At 55.0% G+C, this 20,463-nt stretch overlaps 2 protein-coding genes across 3 annotated transcripts in view; one reads left to right on the forward strand and one right to left on the reverse strand.

Moving 5' to 3' along the window:
- The first annotated feature begins 1,242 nt into the window (after positions 1–1,242).
- LOC132029130 (cholesterol side-chain cleavage enzyme, mitochondrial) lies at positions 1,243–13,259 on the forward strand. 2 transcript variants are annotated; one of them, XM_059418500.1, is made up of 9 exons: positions 1,243–1,596; positions 4,719–4,874; positions 6,432–6,631; positions 7,451–7,654; positions 8,317–8,474; positions 11,205–11,371; positions 11,616–11,724; positions 12,216–12,413; positions 12,881–13,259. In XM_059418500.1, the coding sequence occupies exons 1-9, from the start codon at positions 1,328–1,330 to the stop codon at positions 13,010–13,012; spliced, it is 1,593 nt and encodes a 530-aa protein (XP_059274483.1). In that variant the 5' UTR covers positions 1,243–1,327; the 3' UTR covers positions 13,013–13,259. The 2 variants fall into 2 exon arrangements, with proteins under 2 accessions (XP_059274483.1, XP_059274484.1); XM_059418501.1 differs by having other exon boundaries at positions 1,244–1,596; positions 11,646–11,724.
- A 1,393-nt stretch (positions 13,260–14,652) lies between these two features.
- CCDC33 (coiled-coil domain containing 33) overlaps positions 14,653–20,463 on the reverse strand; it is a 101,786-nt gene continuing 95,975 nt past the window's right edge. Inside the window, exons 13-20 of the mRNA XM_059372066.1 lie at positions 19,139–19,310; positions 18,795–18,883; positions 18,487–18,618; positions 18,305–18,395; positions 17,203–17,369; positions 16,189–16,275; positions 15,772–15,873; positions 14,653–14,884 (exon numbers count right to left, since the gene is read on the reverse strand). Coding sequence (XP_059228049.1) covers positions 14,777–14,884; positions 15,772–15,873; positions 16,189–16,275; positions 17,203–17,369; positions 18,305–18,395; positions 18,487–18,618; positions 18,795–18,883; positions 19,139–19,310 — 948 coding nt within the window. The 3' untranslated portion in view covers positions 14,653–14,776. The remainder of the gene's footprint in view (positions 14,885–15,771; positions 15,874–16,188; positions 16,276–17,202; positions 17,370–18,304; positions 18,396–18,486; positions 18,619–18,794; positions 18,884–19,138; positions 19,311–20,463) is intronic.

The following is a 20,463-nucleotide window of genomic DNA, read 5'->3' on the forward strand; positions in this document are numbered from 1 at the left end:
ATAAGTCAATCAGAGAAAGACAATTATCATATGATCTAAATGATGTGTGGAATTTAGAACCAAAACAGGATCATAGGGGAAGAGAGGAAAAAATAAAACAAGAGGAAACCAGAGCAGGAGACAAACCTTAAGAAACTCTGAAACTCTCAAACTGAGGGTTGCTGGATAACTGGATGTGGACATTAAGGGGGGGTGGGGGTAACCAGGTGTGGACATTAAGGAGGACACGTGATATAATGAGCACTAGGTGTTATGCAAGACTGATGAATCACTAGACCTCTGAAACCAATAATACATTACATGTTAATTGAATTTAAATTTTTAAAAAATAGGGGAACTGTTTAAAAATAGTTTATAATAATCAGTCTCTATATCTACATATCTACGTATCTATCATCTTTTATAAGAAAGGGCTGCCCAAGAGCTGCATGGTGGCTCTCACCTCCTTCTGGGTCCCTCATAAGCACCCCTAACCCCAGGTTGTCTGCCCAACCTCAGGGATGTCTGCCAGCAGCTGGGTCCCACTGTAGGCGGAAGCAGGAGGCCCCAGCAGAGGAAAGGCACAAACCTGACTGTTAGGGCCGATTTAATGTTAAAACCTGTTTAACTATTAGGGCCTGCTTAGCCAGAGCGACTCCATATTACCTGGATAGCCATATTGTTGTTTAGATCTAAAGATTTCATTCCGGAATAAATGCCCCAGTAGTTCCTGGTATTGTTCTGGATGTTGATTCCGGGAGTAAATGCCTCCCGGAATACAATAGAAGCTACATAACGAATAAACCAGTAGTTCCTGGTTTTGTTCTGGGTGTTGATTCCGGGAGTAAATGCCTCCTGGAATACAATAGAAGCCACGTAACTTGGGGTCTGCGGTTATGCCCTATAAAACCAGCCTGTGAAATCGGGACCAGGTCACCCTCTTCGGAGGTGGCCCTGGCTGGTCAGTCTGACTTCTGATGCCTGGCATAAAAATAAAGTTTTGCCTTACTTTCAATTTGTATCAGTCTCGCTCCTTTGATAACAGACCCCAAAACTGACCACTTCAGGGGCCTGCTGGGGCTGACAGTAAGGACACAGATTAGGGGGGTGTCTCCTTGTGCTTTGGGAAGTCTCTCTGGTGGCAGAAATCCCAGTCGGAGCCTTGGCACACCAAGTCTGGGAGGGGCTGTGTGTGGGCTGGAGCCAATAGGAGAAGGAGGGAGGCTTTGTCAGCTCACTTAGCCTTGAGCTGGTGCTTATAAGCTGGACCTTGGGGACCCGGGGCCTGAGTCACCCCAGCAGTCCTGCTGTGGTGCAAGCAAGTGTTGCAGCCGCTGTGGGGGACGGCATGCTGGCCAAGGGGCTTCCTCTTCGCTCAGTCCTGGTCAAAGGCTGCCCGCCGGTCCTGTGCACCATGCGGGAGGGTCCGGGGCATCCCAGGATGCCCACTGGGGAGGGGGCCAGTATCTCCACTCAGATTCCTCGCCCCTTCAATGAGATCCCCACCCCTGGAAACAATGGCTGGCTAAATCTGTACAATTTCTGGAGGGAGATGGGCTCACAGAAAATCCACTACCACCAGGTCCAGAACTTCCAGAAGTATGGCCCCATTTATAGGTAAGCCTGGCAGTGTGGGGCTGGTGGGATAGGGAGTTGGAGGGGCCTGGGAAGCCTTGCTGGACTCCCCTTCCCCAAAGGTTTGGCCCTCCATTCCAGCCTCTTGTCTACTTTTTTTTTTTTTTTTTAAAGAGGGTGGGTAGGGGCAGAGTTGGAGAATTCTAAGCAGGCTCCCTGCCCAGCATGGAGCACGACACGGGGCTCGATCTCACGACCCTGAGATCACGACCTGAGCCAAAATCAAGAGTCAGACACTTAGCTGACTGTGCCACCCAGGTGCCCCTGCTCTTATCTACCGCTGACTTGATTTCTCTCATGCCCAAGGACGGTAGCAGAAGGAAGAAGGCTTCCCAGAGAGTGAGTTCTGTTCCCAGCCCCGAGGCCTCACTGCTGCTCAGGTCCTACACCCTCTGAAGCTTACCTGGGGGGAGGTGGGGGAGGCTCAGTTCACTGCCTTCCTACAGCCATTATCTTCAAGACACCTTGGAAGGTAAAGTTGTCACCCCCACTGTCAGAGGCCACTGAGGCCCGGAGGGGTGGGCATTCTTCCCCCTGTCGCCCAGCTAGATCCCTGTCCAGCTGGGATGCTGGCCTCCCTTCTCAGCCCCAGGCAGATCTGGAACAGCTGATTTTGTCCCCTCCACTCAGCCTGGCTAGAGCTCCAACTTTCCAAGCATCTGCCTTGGTTTCTGCCAGGAGGAAGGACACGGAAAGGTCATTTAGCCTCTGAATGGGGCAGGGGTCTGAGGGCGGGAGGTCTCAGGTGCTTAAGCTTCAAGCCATACCTGGGTTCTGTTCTGAGGGGACACTTAAGGGGTAAGGGATGGTGGAGGTGTCAGCTGGGGGCAGGGAGGGGACACCAGGAGGGGCAGTGCGTTTTCCTTTAAGTGAAAGGGTCAAGGTGGGGAAAGGGCACTGATGGGCTATGTTGGCTGGCTTGTTGGTGGGCTTGGGGTGGGAGGGCAGGCATGTTTTCTAAGGGTCCAGCTGGTCATTCTTCCCCCCCCACACACACCGCACACAAGCCCTTTAGAAATCTGAAGTGTCTTTCCTACAGCTGGTTGGAGGCAGGGAGCTCCCGGGCTGAGTGCCAGGTTTGGAAGAAGGTGGCTTCTCACTTCCAGGAGATGGTCTGTTATCCCCTGCTTTCTTCTCCTTTCTTCCTCTTCCTTCTTTCCTCCTCCTCTTCCCCTGCTTCCTCTCCCTCTGGTAGGAACAAGGCTTCTTTGATCAAGCCCCTTTCTGTTTTCTGAGTCACTATCGTCTGAGCCTCTTGTCACGTCCTTGAATTTGATGTTCACTATTCACATTTTACAGATGGAGAAACTGAGGCCGGGAAGGAGAGGGGTCTTGCCAAGGTCACACAGCTCATCAGGGCAAAGCCAGGGCTACTTTCGGAGCCATAACGGTCTGACTCCTAGTTCGGTGTCAGTGTTCATGGCTCAGAAATTATAAACTTCTGAATACATGTGATTAAGCAATTCAGAAAAAATATGGGCAAGTGCAAATGGAAATTGCAGTCAGATGGAATCTCGATGTTGATAATATTTATGTAGCATAGAGAATGTGAATATACGAGGTATGCTGTTTGGCGGGGTCCCACAAGGACATCTAGATGACTTCTTTCCTCTTTTTGCTCTTTAATATGACTTTATTTTTATTTATTTATTTATTTATTTATTTATTTTAAAGCTTTTTATTTATTTATACAACAGACAGAGATCACAAGTAGGCAGAGAAGCAGGCAGAGAGAGAGGAGGAAGCAGGCTCCCAGCTGAGCAGAGAGTCCGATGCGGGCCTCGATCCCAGGACCCTGGGATCCTGACCTGAGCCGAAGGCTGAGGCTTTAACCCACTGAGCCACCCAGGCACCCTTTAATATGATTTTAAAAAGGCAGCACAGTAGTCCATAGTGTGGATAAGCCCTCTGATTGAAGCCAGCCTTGTAAAGTGGACATCTAGCCTGCTCTGGGATATTTTGCTATTTGACAACTTGTTTATCCATCGCACACATCAGATCACTGCCTTGGGCTAGATTCCCAGAGTTGGAATTGGTAGTAATAATAGCTGTTCAAGGATTTTGCTGAGCTGGGGGGGTGGGGGATGGAGATGGTGGTGTTAGGACACTTGGAAAAACACTGAGGCAATCTTCTGGGAGGCCATGGACGAGGCCCCAGGGGACTTGGGAAGGGAGGATGGGGCTTAATGGGTCAGTGGTTAAAGAGCACTCTCCCTCTCCCTCCTCCCCTCCCCTCCCCTCTCCTCCCCTCTCCTCTCCCCTTCTTTCCTCTCTTTCTCCCTCCTTCCTCCCTCCCTCCCTTTGAGGGAGGGGGAGTCGAGAGAACTTGGCTTATACCTGTATGTTTTTACATTTTGCCTTATAGTGTATCTTGAATTAACTTTCTTACGCAAAAGGCAGAAGCCCACGAGAAGTGGACTTTTCTGCCGTTTCCACAGAGACCATCTACAAAGTGCTTTGTGACATATATCTGTCCTCGAGGCCCGAGGCTTTACTGTGGTTTTGTTGAAGAGAGGCAAATTGGCTTATTGGAATCCAAGGAGAGGCAGGGTGGCCTTTCCCAGCATTTCCATCCTAGAGCCTAGAAGGGATTGGCTGGCCCGGTGTGTGGACTGCCAAACAAGCCGTCTACACTGAGCCACTCCAGGGGCGAGTGACCACGTTGTTTCTGAGCTCTGCAGTGGGTGTGATGGGGGAGGGTGCTGAGGGTGTGGACACATAGGAAGAGAAGCATGGAAAGAAGGACTTGATGGTCCTTGGGGGCAGGGGGGTAGGGGTAGGGGGTGCTGGTCCTGGGGACATGGCCTGGTAGGACAACAGCTACTGGGATGAGGAGCAAATGCTGGAACTTGGAGAATGCCCTTGCAGGGTCCCATGCACAGACTTTATCATCTGGTCCTTCAGCAACCCCGTATCCCTATTTTATAGAAAAGGATAGTGGGGCTCAGAGAAGGTGAGCGATTTGCCTCAGGTCACACAGCAAGGAGGCTGTGGAAGGAGGATCCACTCTCAGGACCATTTGTCCTGTCACTTATACCATTCCTGCCCAGGGCCTGCTTGGCTTTCCTGGAATCTGCTATAGCTCTTCTCATCCGTTCCTCCAGGGAGAAGCTGGGCAGCGTGGAATCGGTTTATATCATCGACCCTGAAGATGTGGCCCTCCTCTTTAAATGTGAGGGTCCCACACCAGAACGATTTTGCATCCCGCCCTGGGTAGCCTATCACCAGTATCACCAGAGACCTCTCGGAGTCCTGTTGAAGTGAGTCTTGGGCCATCTCCCAGGGGCTGGCGGGAGATGACAGGGACACGCTTGCCTTGCCCTTTCTGGCTGTGGCCTCTAGGCAAATTCCTGGCATCTTCCTGTCTCCATAAACAGCTGCCGGGGAACTACACCTCCAGCCTTCAGGGAAGTGCTCAGGTTGAAGATTGTAATGAGTAAATAAAGCCCCAGAAAAGTTCTCACTGATTGGCTCACTCATTAAGTCCCATCTTATTGAGCACCAACGATGTGCCAGGCTCCGGGGTACAGTGACAAGTAGGGCAAGGCCCCGTCACCGTGAGTCTACAGGGGCAATGAGAAACACAGACAAGTCCGTGTATTTAAGAGTAACCGATACCACATTCCCCCAAATTGCTCAAAAAAATTTAAAATGTGCATGTCAGGTGTTGCTGAGGATACAGAGAGACAAGAGCTCTTGTAGCTTGCTAGTGGTGGTGAAGGCTGGTGCCGTTGTTTCAGAAAATGGTTGGACACTCCCTCCGGCACTTGGATATTCCCCTCCCGACCAGACAGCAGTCTCTGCTCAGGGATAGACCTCCCGGGAACGGAACCGGGAACGGAACCGGAACGAGAGCTAGAATGTTTGCGGCAGTGCTGTTCCCACAGCCAAGCCCAGGAAGCCAGCTAAATGCCCAACGGGAGTGAGCATGAATGAGTGCAGGGGCCCACACTAGTCACAGTGAATGGACTCAGTGACCAGCAGCGATCCAGATGATACTTAAAAATATAAAATCAGTGGAAAAAGCAAATCATGACAGCCTTTTTAAGAAGCTGAAAACAAGTATACTATTTAAGACGGATAAAATCATATTCAAAAGCAAGCAAGGGAGTCAGGCTGGCGGTCCCCTGGGCCAGGGAGACAGCAGGTGGGAGGAGCCTCAGGTCCTCTAAGGTACTGTCGCTACAGGTGGCACATCTAAGCTACTGTTAAGTTCTAGTTTCCGTGTTGCCTGGTGGGTTTGTAAAAACATCCTTACAAACAAGCAAAGCCCTAAAACTACAAAGAGGGCTTTGCACAGATCTATTTTCGAGTGTGGGCCGTTTAAGCTGAAGTTTCTCACTAACCCACTTCAGGGCACCTGAGGTCCCCCACCAGTGTCAGTAATGGGACACGTTGTGGGGGGTGTAGAAGGAGAGATCGGTCAGTTGTGTCTCTGCAATGGCAGGTGAGACAGTGACCTAGAGGGGCGCTGGAATGGTAGGAGCTGAGCCTCAGTCCAGAGGAAGGGAAGGCAAGCCTGCTGGGAGGCAAACAGTGGAGGATTTGCAAGTTACTTAGAGGTGTTAAGAATAGGACCTCCTGGCCACAGCAGCCTCAGAGGGAGTGGAGGAGGGATGGGGGATTTGTTTCCTTCGCCCTCTTTCTCCCTATCCCCTCCCCCAGGCCAGGCAACAGCTGGGAGATGGGAGGCCCAGGGCATTGTGGGTAGAAGTGAGTGCGGGCTCTGAGCTGTGGCTCAGCCGAGTCAGCCCTCTCTGTGTTTGCCAGGCGTGGGGTCTGTGACAGTCAGGGCCTGAGGGCCTGTGTTTTCTCAGGAAGTCAGGAGCTTGGAAGAAAGACCGGCTGGTCCTGAACCAGGAGGTGATGGCCCCAGAGGCCATAAAGAACTTCATTCCACTGCTGGATCCAGTGTCTCAGGACTTTGTCAAAGTCCTACACCGGCGCATCAAGCAGCAGGGCTCCGGAAAGTTCTCAGGGGACATCAGTGACGATCTGTTTCGCTTCGCCTTTGAGTGTAAGGGGCTTTTGTCTACCTGGCAGTGGTCCTGTGGGTGGGAGAACCCATCCTCCTACCTGAAGACCCAGTATGGATCCTGAAGAAGTATTGGCGTTGGCTTCTGGGATGAGCTGCTGGATCCATCTTCTACCTCTCTCTCTCCTGGGACATTGACCTTCGGGTTCTGGGAGGGGAAGAGAGGGTTGGGTGGTTAATCTGAATTTTTGGTATTTGGTATTTGAGGATGTGTAGGAGTTTTACAGATAGGGTAAGGAGGTCAGAGAGTATGGGCAGAGGGAACAGTGTGGGTGAAGGCCTCATGGCTTGATGGGGATCATGGGGTCACTGCAGATTTGGGATGTCCAGAGTTTGATACGAAATCAACATTCAAATTCCTGACCCAGTAGGCGCTAGGTGTCTTCTGGGCTGTGAATGGCTTATTACCAGGGCTGTGTTCCCGAGTCTCCTGTCTGACCTGTTTCAGGAAATAGCCAGTTCGGTCAATTATGGATGAGAAATCTGTGTCTTCCTAGGAGGAAAGCCCAGAGGGTGCTCAGGGTGCTGGGGGAGGAGTAGGGGGAGCCATTTCAGCCCCTCCCGTGCCCTTTCCCAGCTCTGCTGGAGACTCTGCTTCCCACCACACCTCTTCCACGTGCCCCTCTCAAGGACCCGAGTGGTCGCCAGCCTTGCAATTTCAGCCTTTGGGGACTCAGGCTTCAGTTTCTTGATGAAAGAGCCTGAGGTTGGGCACGGGAAATCCTGTGTGTTGGCGGGGGTGGTGGTGAGGTTCCTGGGAGCTGCAGCCCTCAGAAGGGGCCCTTCTGCTCCCCTCTACAGCCATCACCAACGTCATGTTTGGGGAGCGCCTGGGGATGCTGGAGGAGAGAGTGGACCCTGAGGCCCAGCGGTTCATCGATGCTGTCTACCAGATGTTCCATACCAGCGTGCCCATGCTCACCTTTCCCCCGGAACTGTTCCGTCTATTCAAGACCAAGACCTGGAGAGACCATGTGGCTGCCTGGGATGTGATTTTCAATAAAGGTGAAGACTGCATCTTGGGTAGCCAGGTCTGGGAGTCAGGAGAGCTCTGTCCACCTTGGAGGGTGGGAAACCCAGGCCTGGGACTGGGGAGAGAGAGAGGTAAGAAGCCCCTGTCCTTTGGTGGGTAGACACGGGAGGCAGGGAGGTTCTGGAACCCTGGCCATGGAGGGCTAAAGCCTGGCTATTGGAGATGGTTCGATTTTTCTGGAGAAAGAGGATCAGAACCATTACTCTTTTCTTCGAGAGGAGCCCAGGATCCCCAGAGGGTTAAGGACCAGTGCTTCAGACACAGCTGTGCTTGGTGACAGCTTAGGACTTTGGTGGGAGAGATCTGTAAGGCAGGGTAAAATAGGTCGACTGGGGTGTGGTGCTGAGGCCAGACCTGGAGTCAAATCCACACTGCCCCTGACACCCCATGCATGACCTTGGGCAAGTCACTACCCTTTTGGACTTCTGTTTCCTTATCTGTAAAATGGGAATGGCATCACTTACCGCCGAGAGCTAGGATCAGGTATTAGATGGTGACGAAGGTTTTAACAGAGTGTGTGTGCTCAGCAAAGGGGCCGCTGGAAAGCTGGGTCCCCGAACCCTCAGCCCTCGGTACCGCCTCCCACTTTCCCTCCCACCCGCACAGAGCTCATTTCTTTTCCCATCCTGCACAGCCGAGATCTACACCCAGAACTTCTACTGGGACCTGAGGCAGAAGAGAGACGTCAACAATTACCCGGGTATCCTCCACCGCCTCCTAAAAAATAACAAGCTGCTCTTTGAGGACGTCAAGGCCAATATCACAGAGATGTTGGCCGGGGGTGTGGACACGGTGAGGTGACCCTCAGCACATCCTGTCCCTTCTTGGGCCCTGGGCCCCTTCCCTGCCAGTCCACTCCATCGCCTGGGGTGGGTCTCCCTTTCCTGGCTGCATTTCTTAAATATTGATCTCCTAGAAGGCTGGGGTCACATCCAACACCCATGGAGCTCGCCTTGAGGCTGATCCACCATTTTCTCTTTGCTTGTGAGAAGGGAGCATCTAGGTGGAGGTGGTGGGGCTGTGCATGGGGTCACACAGTGAGAAGGGAGAAGCCCTCCAATCACAGGTGGAGAACACAGAGCATTGGATTCAGGAAGGCAGGCAGGCCCTCCGAAGAGCTGGGAGCCAGTGGAATTTGCCCTAGGCTCTCGTTGTCTCCCGTCCTCCCCACTCCAGATCTCAGTCCCCCTTGGCACCCCCAGCGCCTGAAGGCATTCTCTGTGGTGCCTCCCTTGGGTCTTTTCCACAGGCAGGATGATACCCCAGAAACTTCTGGAATGACAAAATGTCTGGCCTTGTGTCCCTCCCTTCTCCCAATACCATCTGCTGTGAGAGTGAGGGTTAACTATTTAGTGTTTATTAGTTATTAGTTGGGATTCGGGCACTGAGACTATAAAGATGAATATGAGAGACCTCAAAGGTCCCATATGGCTCAGAGAGGAAGGGGCTATCAGTGCTGGCGCTGCCATAACAGAATTAAAAAACAACTTTAAAGATTTTATTTATTTGATAGAGCGAGATCACAAGTAGGCAGAGAGGCAGGCAGAGAGAGAGAGAGAGAGGAGGAAGCAGAGAGCCCGATGTGGGGCTTGATCCCAGGACCCTGAGATCATGACCTGACCTAAATCAGAACTTTATTCTCTCGCAGTTCTGGAGCTAGAAGCCCAGATCCCTGTGGCGGGGCGGGTTTCTTCTGGGGCCTCTCCGTGGCTCGTGGATAGCTGTCTTCTCCCTGTGTCTTCACATGTCTGTGTGCCTGCCTGTGGCCTAATCTCTTCTTCTTAGAAGCATCCCAGTCCTATTAATTAGGGACAACGCCCCCCCCAGGACCTCATTTTACCTTCGCTCTGCAAAGGGCCCTATCTCCTGATACAGTCCCATTGTGAGGTACTGGGGATGGGGGTTAGGACTTCAACCTAGGAGCTTGGTGGGGACATGACCCATCCTGTGACAAGGAGGCAGCCTGCGCCCAAGGGACTACGTCACCATGCTGTACGGCCCAATAGCCGGGCAAGTGCCAAGGAAGAGAGAGGAGCAGGAGAGTTTCTGGACCAGGGAGAAGCAGGTGTCAAATCCCCCGTGGTAGTAACTTTCTGGTCCAGGTGTCATCTTTGTGTTGTGCTCTAACACAGGACTTTGGGTCTATGGGACAGGCTGCGGATGAGCCTTTGAGTGTATTTTAAACATGGTCAGTAATGTAGAAGACCTCTTCCAAACTGCTCGCCTGCACCAAAGCAGGAGTCCTTGGGTAGCATTTATGAAGCCTGTCCTATATGGCAGGCAGGGGTCTAAGTTTTTCATACATATTAACTCATTGAGTATTCCCAGATGGCACTGGTAGATGTGTTACTATTACCCCTCAGTGTTAGATGAGGAAACTGAGGCACAGAAAGCTCAAGTCACTTAGTCAAGGTTACATAGCCAGGAACTTTTTACTACTTTATTAAACAAGTATCTCCCTGAGTAGCCACTCGTGTGTCAGACCTGGAGATAATGAGACAAATACACAGGTTTGCTCCAAGTCTTAAAGACAGAGTAGTACATCCTTGCTTCCTGGTTTGGGGAGGGGAATTCTAGAAAGAGGAAATGGCAGGAGGATGACTTCTGGGCTTTGGGAGCTGCGTGTAGCTCTGTGCAGCTAGAGCGGGAGGGGCATGTCAGAGAGTGGGGAGCAGTGGGGCTGGGAGTGGTGGGCAGGTGTTGGGGGGTCCTGTGGGTCAGGCACTTGCTTCTGGGGCCATGTAAGGGTTTTAAGCCGAGAGGTGACCTCCTGGCATTTTTTCCCCGAGTGCGCCTGCTAGAGGGAAGGAGGAGAGTGTCCAAACCTCTTGGACAAAAATAAGATCCCTAGTAATGACATGTCCTGGCCGTAAGAGGGAGGACGGCTTCCACCTAAGGTCCTACCACTGAAGAGTCTGCAGCTGTGGAGCTTGACCGGTGACCCTCATACCTCCAGCGTAGGGCTAATGGTCACTGCCTCTGCCTAATGCCCAGCTGAGCTGATTCGTCTTGGGATAAGCCCATGCTAACTGCAACACCGATGGGAGAAAGGTCGGGCACTTCTGCTTTCAGTATCTTTGGGCCTCACTTTATTTTATGCTCCCATAGCCAAAGGCCAAGATTTAGGGGACGGTCTAGTGGGAGAGGGGTGGAATGGCCATCATTTGGGATGACAACCCTTACAGAAGTAGGATTTAGCTTCCAAAGCCCTCCGGGGTCCTCTGGAAGAAGACATTGGCTGTATGGCTGACTCCACGGGCTGGGGAAACAGGTGGGCTCTGGTGACGAGGACAGGGACAAGCGCTGCCCAGACATTTCTGCTCTGGGGGGTGAGAAAGGCTTTTTTCAACCTTCTCCTTTAGAATTTTGTTTTGCTTTTGTGGATGGTGGTCTCTGGATACAAGGAGGAGGAGGGTGGGCAGAGATGCTTGGAAATGAAAGTTGAGCATAGGTTTAAATGTTCCAAGAGTGACAAGTCCCCCTTCTCTTCCACCCCCCACCCCTACCCCCGCCCCCCACCAGACATCCATGACTCTGCAGTGGCACCTCTATGAGATGGCACGCAGTTTGAGGGTGCAGGAGATGCTGCGGGAGGAGGTCCTGGCCGCCCGGCGCCAGGCCCAGGGAGATGTGAGCGCGATGCTGCAGCTGGTCCCACTCCTCAAAGCTAGCATCAAGGAGACACTGAGGTAAGCTCGCCCCTCCCTGCCTGCCCTCCTCATCCCCCAGATCCCTGGGCAGAGCACAAGGGAGGGGATTGGTGGCAGGCAGCAAGAGGTCGGGCGGGTGCGGGGGGGGGGGGGGGGACGGGGGGGAGGGGGGGGGGGGGGAAATAAGGGTAGGGATCCTGTCTCCAGAATCCCCCCCGGGGTGCGGTGGCTGGGGCTGAGACGCCATGCGGGGTGTCCGCCATGCGGGGTGTCCGGGCTTCAGGGCATCAGCCCTGAATGTTTCTTCTGGCAGGATCCACCCCATCTCTGTGACCCTGCAGCGGTATCTTGAAAATGATTTGGTTCTTCGGAATTACATGATTCCTGCCAAGGTAAGGGCAGCCAGGTGGGCTGCCGGCTCTGCCAGTCAGACAGAGGCGGCTGGGGGTGGACTGCAGTCGCACACAGATGGTGGTGATTGGGGTTTCTGTCCCCTCTTTCTTCCTGGAGCTGGCGGCTGGTGTCCTTGGCAGCAGCAGTCCAAGTGTGAACCAAGGGCAGGGGTACTGGGCATAGTGGGTGACCATCTCTGGAAGGTTGCCCACGTCTAGGTTACCCCATGGGCTGTCTGGGTCTTGGGAGCCCTCTGGGGCTCAGCAAAGGACAGAACAATCCCTGGGGCCATCCCTGGCCTTGAGTCTTCCAGTCAGGCCCACTGGATGGGTGAGGCTCAGGGAGGGCTGGGGCCTTTTTCAATGTCACACAGCAGGCAGCGTCTTGTGCCGGGATGCTGGACAGCCTGGGTCAGGGTGGGAGCAGAAGCTGAGTTATGCTCCAGGCTGTGAGGCCTATACACCCAGTCCTCTGCCCATCTTGTCCCCAGACGTTGGTGCAGGTGTCCACCTATGCCATGGGACAGGACCCCACTTTCTTCTTCAATCCGAGCAAGTTTGACCCAACTCGATGGCTGGGTAAAGACAAGAACCTCATCCACTTCCGGAACCTGGGCTTTGGCTGGGGTGTGCGACAGTGCGTGGGCCGGCGGATCGCTGAGCTCGAGATGACCCTCTTCCTCATCCATGTGAGTCCAGTCGGGGACATCGGGGCAGCCTGGGCTGACTGTGGCCTGAAGGAAGGCACTGACCCTCCTACTCCCACTTCTGCCCGGAGCCCAGGGAGCACAGGGCTGGGGACATCAGTGTCCCTGACTTAACGCTCCTCCTCCCCCACAATTTTGGGCTAATCTACTATTGCCTCCTCTTTTGGGCTAATCTGCTTATTACCCAGGGGTGTCCCCTGGCCATCTATTCCCTCCAAGTGGTGACAGTGTGGATGTGTGGTGGGACGAGGTTTTGTCAAAGCTAAGGCAAATCAAGGGGACGAAGCACCCAGGGTGTATTTCACGCACTGGGCCAGGTAAGCAGGAGCCTGCCCTCAGAGCTCCTCAAGTCCCACTCGACAGGCAACACCTACAGGTGAATGAGCCTGGCCCCAGAGGGGAGAGAGCCCCTTCGCATCTCTCCCCTAAGCCTACCACCTCTTTCTCAGATTCTGGAGAACTTCCGAGTTGAAATGCAACATCTCTGTGATGTGGGCACCACGTTCAACCTCATCCTGATGCCCGACCAGCCCATCTTCTTCACCTTCAGGCCCTTCAGCCAGGATCCACCCCCGGTGTGATTAGAGAGGGTGGACTCCGCCTCTGCCACCCACCAAGCCAGCAGGGGTGCTGGAGGGAGGCCCGAGGGGGTGGCACCCTAGGTGGGTGTCAGTCCCCCTCCCCTGCTCCTTTTGGACCAGCTCTGAGAAGAGAGAGTCCGTACTCAGGGGTCAGCTGCCCCAGCTCAGCCAGGACACCCCTCTATCCTGCCGCCTCTTCCCCCTCTTCACCTGCCCCAGGAAGGCAATAAACGGCTGAACTACGTGATGTGTTTTCATTTCTATCTGAACCCCTGGGTTTCCATCACTCCAGTGGGGATTCTCCCTGGCCTGCGTCAATGGTGGGGTCTGAGAACGAATGAGGAAAGCCTGAGGCAGCTGCGCTTGAAGCCCTCTCTGCTGGGACTCCTGCCCCCTACAGCAGCTCAGGAGCCAGTAGGGTCGATCTCCATGTTGCCTGGGGTAGAGGTGAGGCAGGGCAGGCCGGCGGTGGGCTGTTGCCACCGTGCGGGGGCTACCAGAGCCATAGGCAGAGGGACAAAGGACCTTGTTTCTGTTGAAGGCATAGGGTGGCCTGAGAGGTGTGGGCCGACCTGGCTTCTAGGCAGGGTCACCTAGCAAGAGTGAGGCTCTGATTGGCTGGACCTTGGGTGGGAGTTCCCTGTGGGGTTCTGAGACTTCCTGCCAAGGCCCAGCTAGAGTTCTGGGGGAGGCTAAGGCTGAGTGAGTGAGTGAGGGTCTGGTAGGAGGCGGCTGACCTAGAGAATAAGAGGCCAGCATGCTTTCTTTGCCCCACCTGACCTTTCTCTGGGCTTCTCAAGGCCTCAGCTTCCTGTTCTAAGGAGACATGCCCACTTATCCAAGCTCTGGGCAGTAGGCGAGAAGACTGTGGCTAAGTCTGGTTCGTTATTTGGACTGTCGGGCACTGGTCCCAATTTCGGTCCTCTTAACCCTGTCTGAGTTTCGTAACTTCCTGACCTCACCCAGTGCCTGATCCCTCCTGGCCTTCCGCTAGCCAGGTCTAAGTCCTGCAGGCAGATGGGGGAAGTTAACCTTGCTCAGGACAGTGGCCCTGTGGCCTTGGTCTCTTCTATGAGCATCTGCAGGCTCTGAGTCCACTCTCAGAGCCTTTCTTCTTTTCCCTACCATGCAGTCCTTTCTTACTGGCTTTCTCTTTGCTTCCTGCTTCCTTTCTCTTCTCTGGGCCTGAGTTGTCTTTGACTCAGAAATGTTAGAGGAGGGAAAGGGCCTTAGCATCAAAGAAGGCAAGCTCTGCATGAGATAGATGGGAAAATGGAAGCCCAGAGAAGTTGCTTGGGTCACTCAAGGTCACACAGCATGCTTGTAGCTGGAATTTAGGCTTCTTGACTCTTAGTGGAGGGCTCCTTCCCGAGGCCCCATCTGCCTTCCTGTCCCTGGCTGTATTTGGACATAACATTGCTAGCTTAGCCTAGCCCAGTTAATGGGGGGTATTTCACACTAATATGTAATTGATTGCCACAGGAAGGCTTTAAGTCTTTCCATTCCCAAGAAACAGATAAATCTGTTGGCTCTCCTAAAATGGTCGCTTCTGGGATAGGCAGGAGGCTATAGGGCTGTGGTGGAGGGCCCGGGTTCAGAGTGGGGTCTGGCAGGATCAAGGTAGCCCCCTCAGCTGCCCTACTCCAGGAAAGAGGTGAATGTTCACTGACCTATGGCATTTAATCCAGTCCTCTGGGGGTTGCAATGAGACTCCCCAGCACGCAGAGAGGGGGCCCTGCTCCAACTACTCAGGTCTGCTAAGACTCAGGTCTTCTCCGAGTTTGAGGGCTTGTTGAGCTTAGTCTCCAAGCCGGGCATCAGGGGATCCAGCTTCAAGGGTCGCCTGTGGTCCTTGTCATGGGCCAAGGAGTTCTGTGGTATGCAAAGCAAAGGGAGGCGAGTACGTTCCTGCCCCCAGTGAGGGGACCCGTCAGAGTTCACCTTGCCTGGCAAGCCAGGCCTCACAGGATCCAAACACACTGGGTCATGCCTTCACTATGGGTTCCAAACCTGTTTAACTGCAGCAGGCCCACCCAGTTTCTCCAAGACTCCCTAGGTCTCAGCTGGAGAGTTTGCAAAGGCAGCCCTGTGTTCCCTGACGCCCCCCTCCCCATCCTCGTCAGGCCTTTCCTGGGGTCTGGGAAGGAGCAGAACCCTGTGGGCTCAGGAACCGGGAGCCATCGGGTTGCTCTGGGAGGCTCGGGGGTCTGGGGCTGAGATGGGGCTGGGGTCTTGGGGGGAAGGGCATCTGTGAACAGAGCTATTTGTGCAGAAGAAGCCAGCAGCACTTCTCCCGGGGGCCATCCCCCCATCCCCGGCAGGTGGGCAGCACCATGGGGACTGAGAAGTTGTGCTCACGGGACAGCCTCTGCGGCCCTGGAGTGTGGTGGGGCCACAGCGATTCTGCCTGGGAGCAAACCCAGTGCTAAAGCATAGCCAGCACCAGAGCCTTCCAGAAAGGCCTGTGGGGGCAGCCCTTCATCCACGGCCATGTCCTTTTGACTCACCCCCACCCTTGGGAAGCGGGTAGTCTCGGGTGGGGGGAGCTTTCTATTCCCCTTGGGCAAGTGGGGTATGGAGACCAGGCCAGGGCTCCTGATGGTAATAGGGCAGACACTGAGCGCAGGTCTTCTGACTTCCAGTGGGGAGCAGGTCCCCCCGGACGGTTCTTCTCAGGGCCCAGGAACTTGGGGTCGAGGGTAGCCACTGCCAGCCACGCTGCCTGCACCCCACGGAGCTTGTCCAGAGAGATCACTCACGGGCAGGTCAGTGATGACAGAGTTCAAGCCGTACTCTTGCTCCTGCAGCCGTATGGCCAAGTCCTGCTTCTCGCGTCCCCAGCGTCGGGCTGAGTCCTCTAACTGCAGACACGGAGAGGGACAGATGGGGACCTGCTGGGAAGCAAGGCCCATCCCTGCAAACAGGACAACCAGAGCCCAGACCGTGTGGGCTTGCTACCTTCCGGAGACGTCAGGCCAGGGGTGGGTGGGGAGGGCCACGTGACTGTCTGATTAAGGCCCAGATGGACCCTCCCTGAGGTTCCAACAACATACTGAGCCCTGACCCTGGGCACACACTGAGCCACAACTCTGGTCACACTTGGACCCTGACTCTGGTCAAGGTCTGCTGAGTGGTGAGCCCACCCAGCCTGACTAACACCTGCCTGGGTCATCTACCTGACTTTCCAGGGATAGGATCCGGCTCTGAGCTCGTTCTAGCTTGGCCAGAAGGTTGAACTTGTCGGAGGTGCTGGCAAGGAGATCCTGTGGGCAAAGTAGAAGCTTACACCAGTCCGCCATGGGGACTGCAGCCATGTAGGCTCAGGAGGCCGGGAGTTGTTGAGGCAGAGACCAACCAGGTCTGAGTTTCCAGCTCAGGTCCCCGAAGCAAAGCCTCAGACCCGGGGCCAAACCCTCATTCCTGAAGTAGACCCGAGGTGGCAGGTCACCACTGTTCTTCCCACTTACTCCCCCACTTACTAGGCAGCATCAGCGCACAGAAAGGAATCTTGGTCTTTTTGTAAAGTGAGGGCTCCCCTGTCCCTGCTCTTTACCCAGATATCCCCGCGTCAGGGGTGCTTTCAAACAGAACTCACCTCCTATAAGTCCTGGGATGAAGAGATATGCCCTCCGCTGTCCCCTGCCCACCCCTCTTCTGTAATTCCAAATGTCTTGTCTTTGGGTTTGCGTAAAGCAGGGATGCCTGCAGTGGCCTTGTAGGTGGAACGGGGCTGGGGCACCCACCTGTGCGGGCAGGGCCTCTGTGCCCTTGGAGTGGCCTGGGCCATCTGTCTCTTGCAGTCTCTCTGCCAGGTCTCCTCCTGCTCCCAACTCCCTGGGGTCCACCTGGGATGGGGGAAAAGTGCTCTCCAAGGCTCAGAGAGGCTGGTGTGGAGTCCAAGTGCAGGTTAGCCAGGTGGCAAAGGGGTCAGGGATCAAAGGTCAGGGGCCATTAGGGGCTTGCTTTCTCTCAGGCCGCAAGAGAAGGGCAAAGGTGGAGCTTTCAGACCCATGCGTGTTCCCCAGGAGGAAAGAGGCAGGCCTGAGTGCTGGCACTCAGCGAGTCTCCAAGCACACTGGAGACCCTGGGAAGCCTAGCTCCTGACTGTGGTCTTCAACTTGGCTTGTGCTGCGCGTGATTGCTGAGCACCCAGCGGCCTGTCCAGGCAGGCCTGGGTGGGCGGCTCTTACCGGCAGTGCCTGCTGCTGCAGAATGATGGGGGCCGACTGGTGGCGGTTCTTCTCCAGCTCTGCCCGCAGCCTGGCGTTTTCCGCCAGCAGGACTGAGTACAGGTCCACAGGCAGGTTCTCTCCCGTTGGCCCCGGGGGAAGGCCAGAGGCAGAGAGCGCAGGGAAGGCTGCAGACGTGGCCACAGCTGTTCGTGAGACAGGCATTCCTGCCCCCTGTCCCTGGCCTGATCTGCCTGATCTGCCCCAGCGCTTTGCTCCATTCTGCCCCTCCTCTGCTCCTAAGCCTTCAATGGCTTCCTGCTGCCAGATCCCTGCACCTCAGGCCATCATTCTAGGCTCCTTAGGATCTGACCCCTGTGTTCTCCATAACCACTCTCCTCCGTTGATCCAGGGTCAGTTTTAACTCTTCAGCTCTCTCCTCCCCTCGCCCCTCCTGCCATTGTCACTCCCTGGGCCTTTGCCCTCACTAGGCTGTCTTCTGTCTTCCCTTCTCTCATCCCTCTCTGGGATGACCTCGGGGTTCCTGCAAGGCAGCCCCAGCTCGCACAGTTTTCCTAAGGCCTTCAGAAGTGCACCCCTTGCAGTGAAGGCTGCCACAGGGCTGGGCACATGGGGGTTCCCGGTGGGGCTCATAGATGGCTCAGGGAAATCCTCTGCCTAGGCTGGCCTGGCACCGCAGGACCTGGTACACCCCCCTCATCAAAGCCACCTCAGTCTGTCCATTCTAGATGGCTTGGGCTAATGTCAGTGGAGGGAAAAAAACAAGTGCTGCTTGTTTGGTAGAAGCAGACTCTTTGAAGACATGGGAAGATGAGGAAGTACTGGGAAGGGGTCGGGCAGCCCCTCTTCGTTGGGGCTTTCTGCTCATTCCCGTCTGTGGGTCTGAGCAGGACCTGCTATCTTTCTAGCCTGGCTCACACACTGTCCCCACATGTCACAAGGGGTTTCTTGGCAGGAGAAGGGAGCCCAGGGGAACTTTGGGAGCCCCACACTGCCTGCTTCAGTAGGGGGATAGCATCCTTGGCCCCAGTTCTGTTCCTGAAGCTGATTTTTCTGGAAGGCCATGCTCCCAGGGCTGGGACAAGCTGGGGAGCAGACTCACCCATGGTGGGCTTTCCCGGCAGTCTGTTGAGCAGGGGCTCCTTCCTGTCCCGCAGCTGGTCCTCCAGTACCCGCTCCATCTTCTCGATCACCTGGAGGGCAGAGCACAACGGCTGGGCTGGCCTGGGGGGTGTCTTGCCATTGGGGGCTGGCCCCAGGCGCCCAGTCCCCCGTGGCACCTGCCTTCTCCTGGTGCCGCACGGTCTCCTCCAGCGCCTTCGTCTTCTGCAACTTGTCCTGGTACCGCTTCAGCAGCACCGCCTGTGGCTGCTGAGCCTGGTGCAGGAGGAGCAGCTCCTTCTCTCGATCATTCTTCTGATGGTGGGGGAGGGGAGGGGGAGGGAAGACCCCTCTGCTGAGTCTTCCATTGCCATGCCGCCTTCCCTCCAAGCCTCTCTCCTTTCTGCTCCCAGACACATCTCTGGACACCCCCCGGTTCCCTTCCCCTCTTCTCCCCCTGCCCTCTCCCCTGCCCCCCAGCCCCAGCTCACTCGAATCAGCTCATTCTGCAAATGCTGCACTCTGTCCCTCAGTTTCTTCAGCTCCAACTCACTCAGCAGCAGTTTCTGCTTCATGGACACTGTTGGGGGCGCGGTGGGGGGAGGACCGGCTCAGGGAGGAGGCATCTCCCAGCTCAGCAGAGCGGGGGGCCGGGGGCAGGCTTCACTCAGTCCTGGGACTCTAGACAGGACTGGAATCTCCACTCCCCATCCCGGAGAAGACCCCCACTGGTGTCCAGGAGCAGGCATAGCTGGAAAATCTCCCCACCACCCTGGCGTTCAATCCAGAGCCTGGGCTCAGGTAGGTACCCGGATGCTCTCAGGGACCCATATACCCTCATCCAGCTTCTGGGCTTTGTTGCCGTTGTCTGGCTCCTCCTCTCCTCCCTCCTGGGTCAGCTGGCTCCTCAGCATGCGGTTCTCGGCCTCCAGCATGCTGGCGTGTTTCCGCAGTGACAGGATGTCCTCTGCCATCTTCTGCATGGCCCTCCGGTAGTTGTTCAACTCCTGTGGGTGCTAGAGCTCAGGAGCAGGTCCCCAGCCCCACTGGGGCCCCCACTCCATGTCTGCACCCCTCTTGGAATTCAGCGAACCCCACGCTGTGCCCTTGAGTCTTAGGAACTCCTTAGGGTGTGGTTATGACTTGGCCTCCGCCCGTCCTGGCCACAGGAGAGCAGTCATGCCAATGGTCTCTCCCAAGGCCCGTGTCTCTCCTTGTGATGCCAACGAGGAAGGACCTGGGGCTCGCACCCCCCGGTGAGGGAGCCCCTGAGTGGCAGAGACTCAAAAGGACCCAGGGCCAGGGTTCCAGGCCCTGGCTAACTCCGAGCCACTTCTCTGACTTCTCCTTCTTCCTTTTCTCTAATCCCTGTCCTTACTCATGTGACTGAGAGCACAAAGAAGAACCTTTAGAACTCCCCGGGAATGCTGCTTGGGGGTTGAGTCCAGGCCCCAACACTGCTACCAACCTGGGGGACAGGAAGAGACATGGGGCAGGCCCAGGAGACCCAGATAAAGACTCGAGGTCAGGGTTGGGATTCAGCTACAAAATCTAGGGTATGAGATGCAACCAGGCTGCTGAGCTCTGGTTAGAAGTAAGAACTGCCGTCATATCTGGAGCACACTGAGTGCTGAGTGTGTTCAGGTTAGGCCCTCCCTCACTGAGTCCCCACACCCAGCGTCCCCACTGCACTGATGGGGAAACCAAGGCCCAGAGAGGCGTGTAACCCACTCAGTCACAAAACTAATGAGTGGCAGAGAGAGGGTCTGAGACTCAGGCCATCTGGCGCTGGAGTCTGGGTTCTTAAGCATTGTGCAATCCCTCCAGATGCCCCCGACACAGGAACTGCACAGTGTGTTGAGAAATGGTAGGAGGAGCTTCCTGAAAAGGGAGATCGGTGTAATCTCAGTTTGGTAAAAAAAAATTCATGTCTGTCCTGTATGCGTAGGAGATGAATGGGTTACCTGAATGGCATTTGTTTTTTAATAAGAAGGTTCCTACTGTTATCTATAAAAAGTTTTAAAAAGGGAATTTCTTAAATATAAATATAAAAGAGGCACCCAAAATGGGAGGCCAGGAGGGCTGCTAGCGGGGAGGAGGTGGGAGAAGGGAAATGAGGCAGGCAGTTTGCTAAGCCCTGGTGATCGGTGTCCCTCCGGA

This window comes from Mustela nigripes, chromosome 13 (assembly GCF_022355385.1).
Source record: "Mustela nigripes isolate SB6536 chromosome 13, MUSNIG.SB6536, whole genome shotgun sequence".
NCBI classification, from domain to species: domain Eukaryota; kingdom Metazoa; phylum Chordata; class Mammalia; order Carnivora; family Mustelidae; genus Mustela; species Mustela nigripes.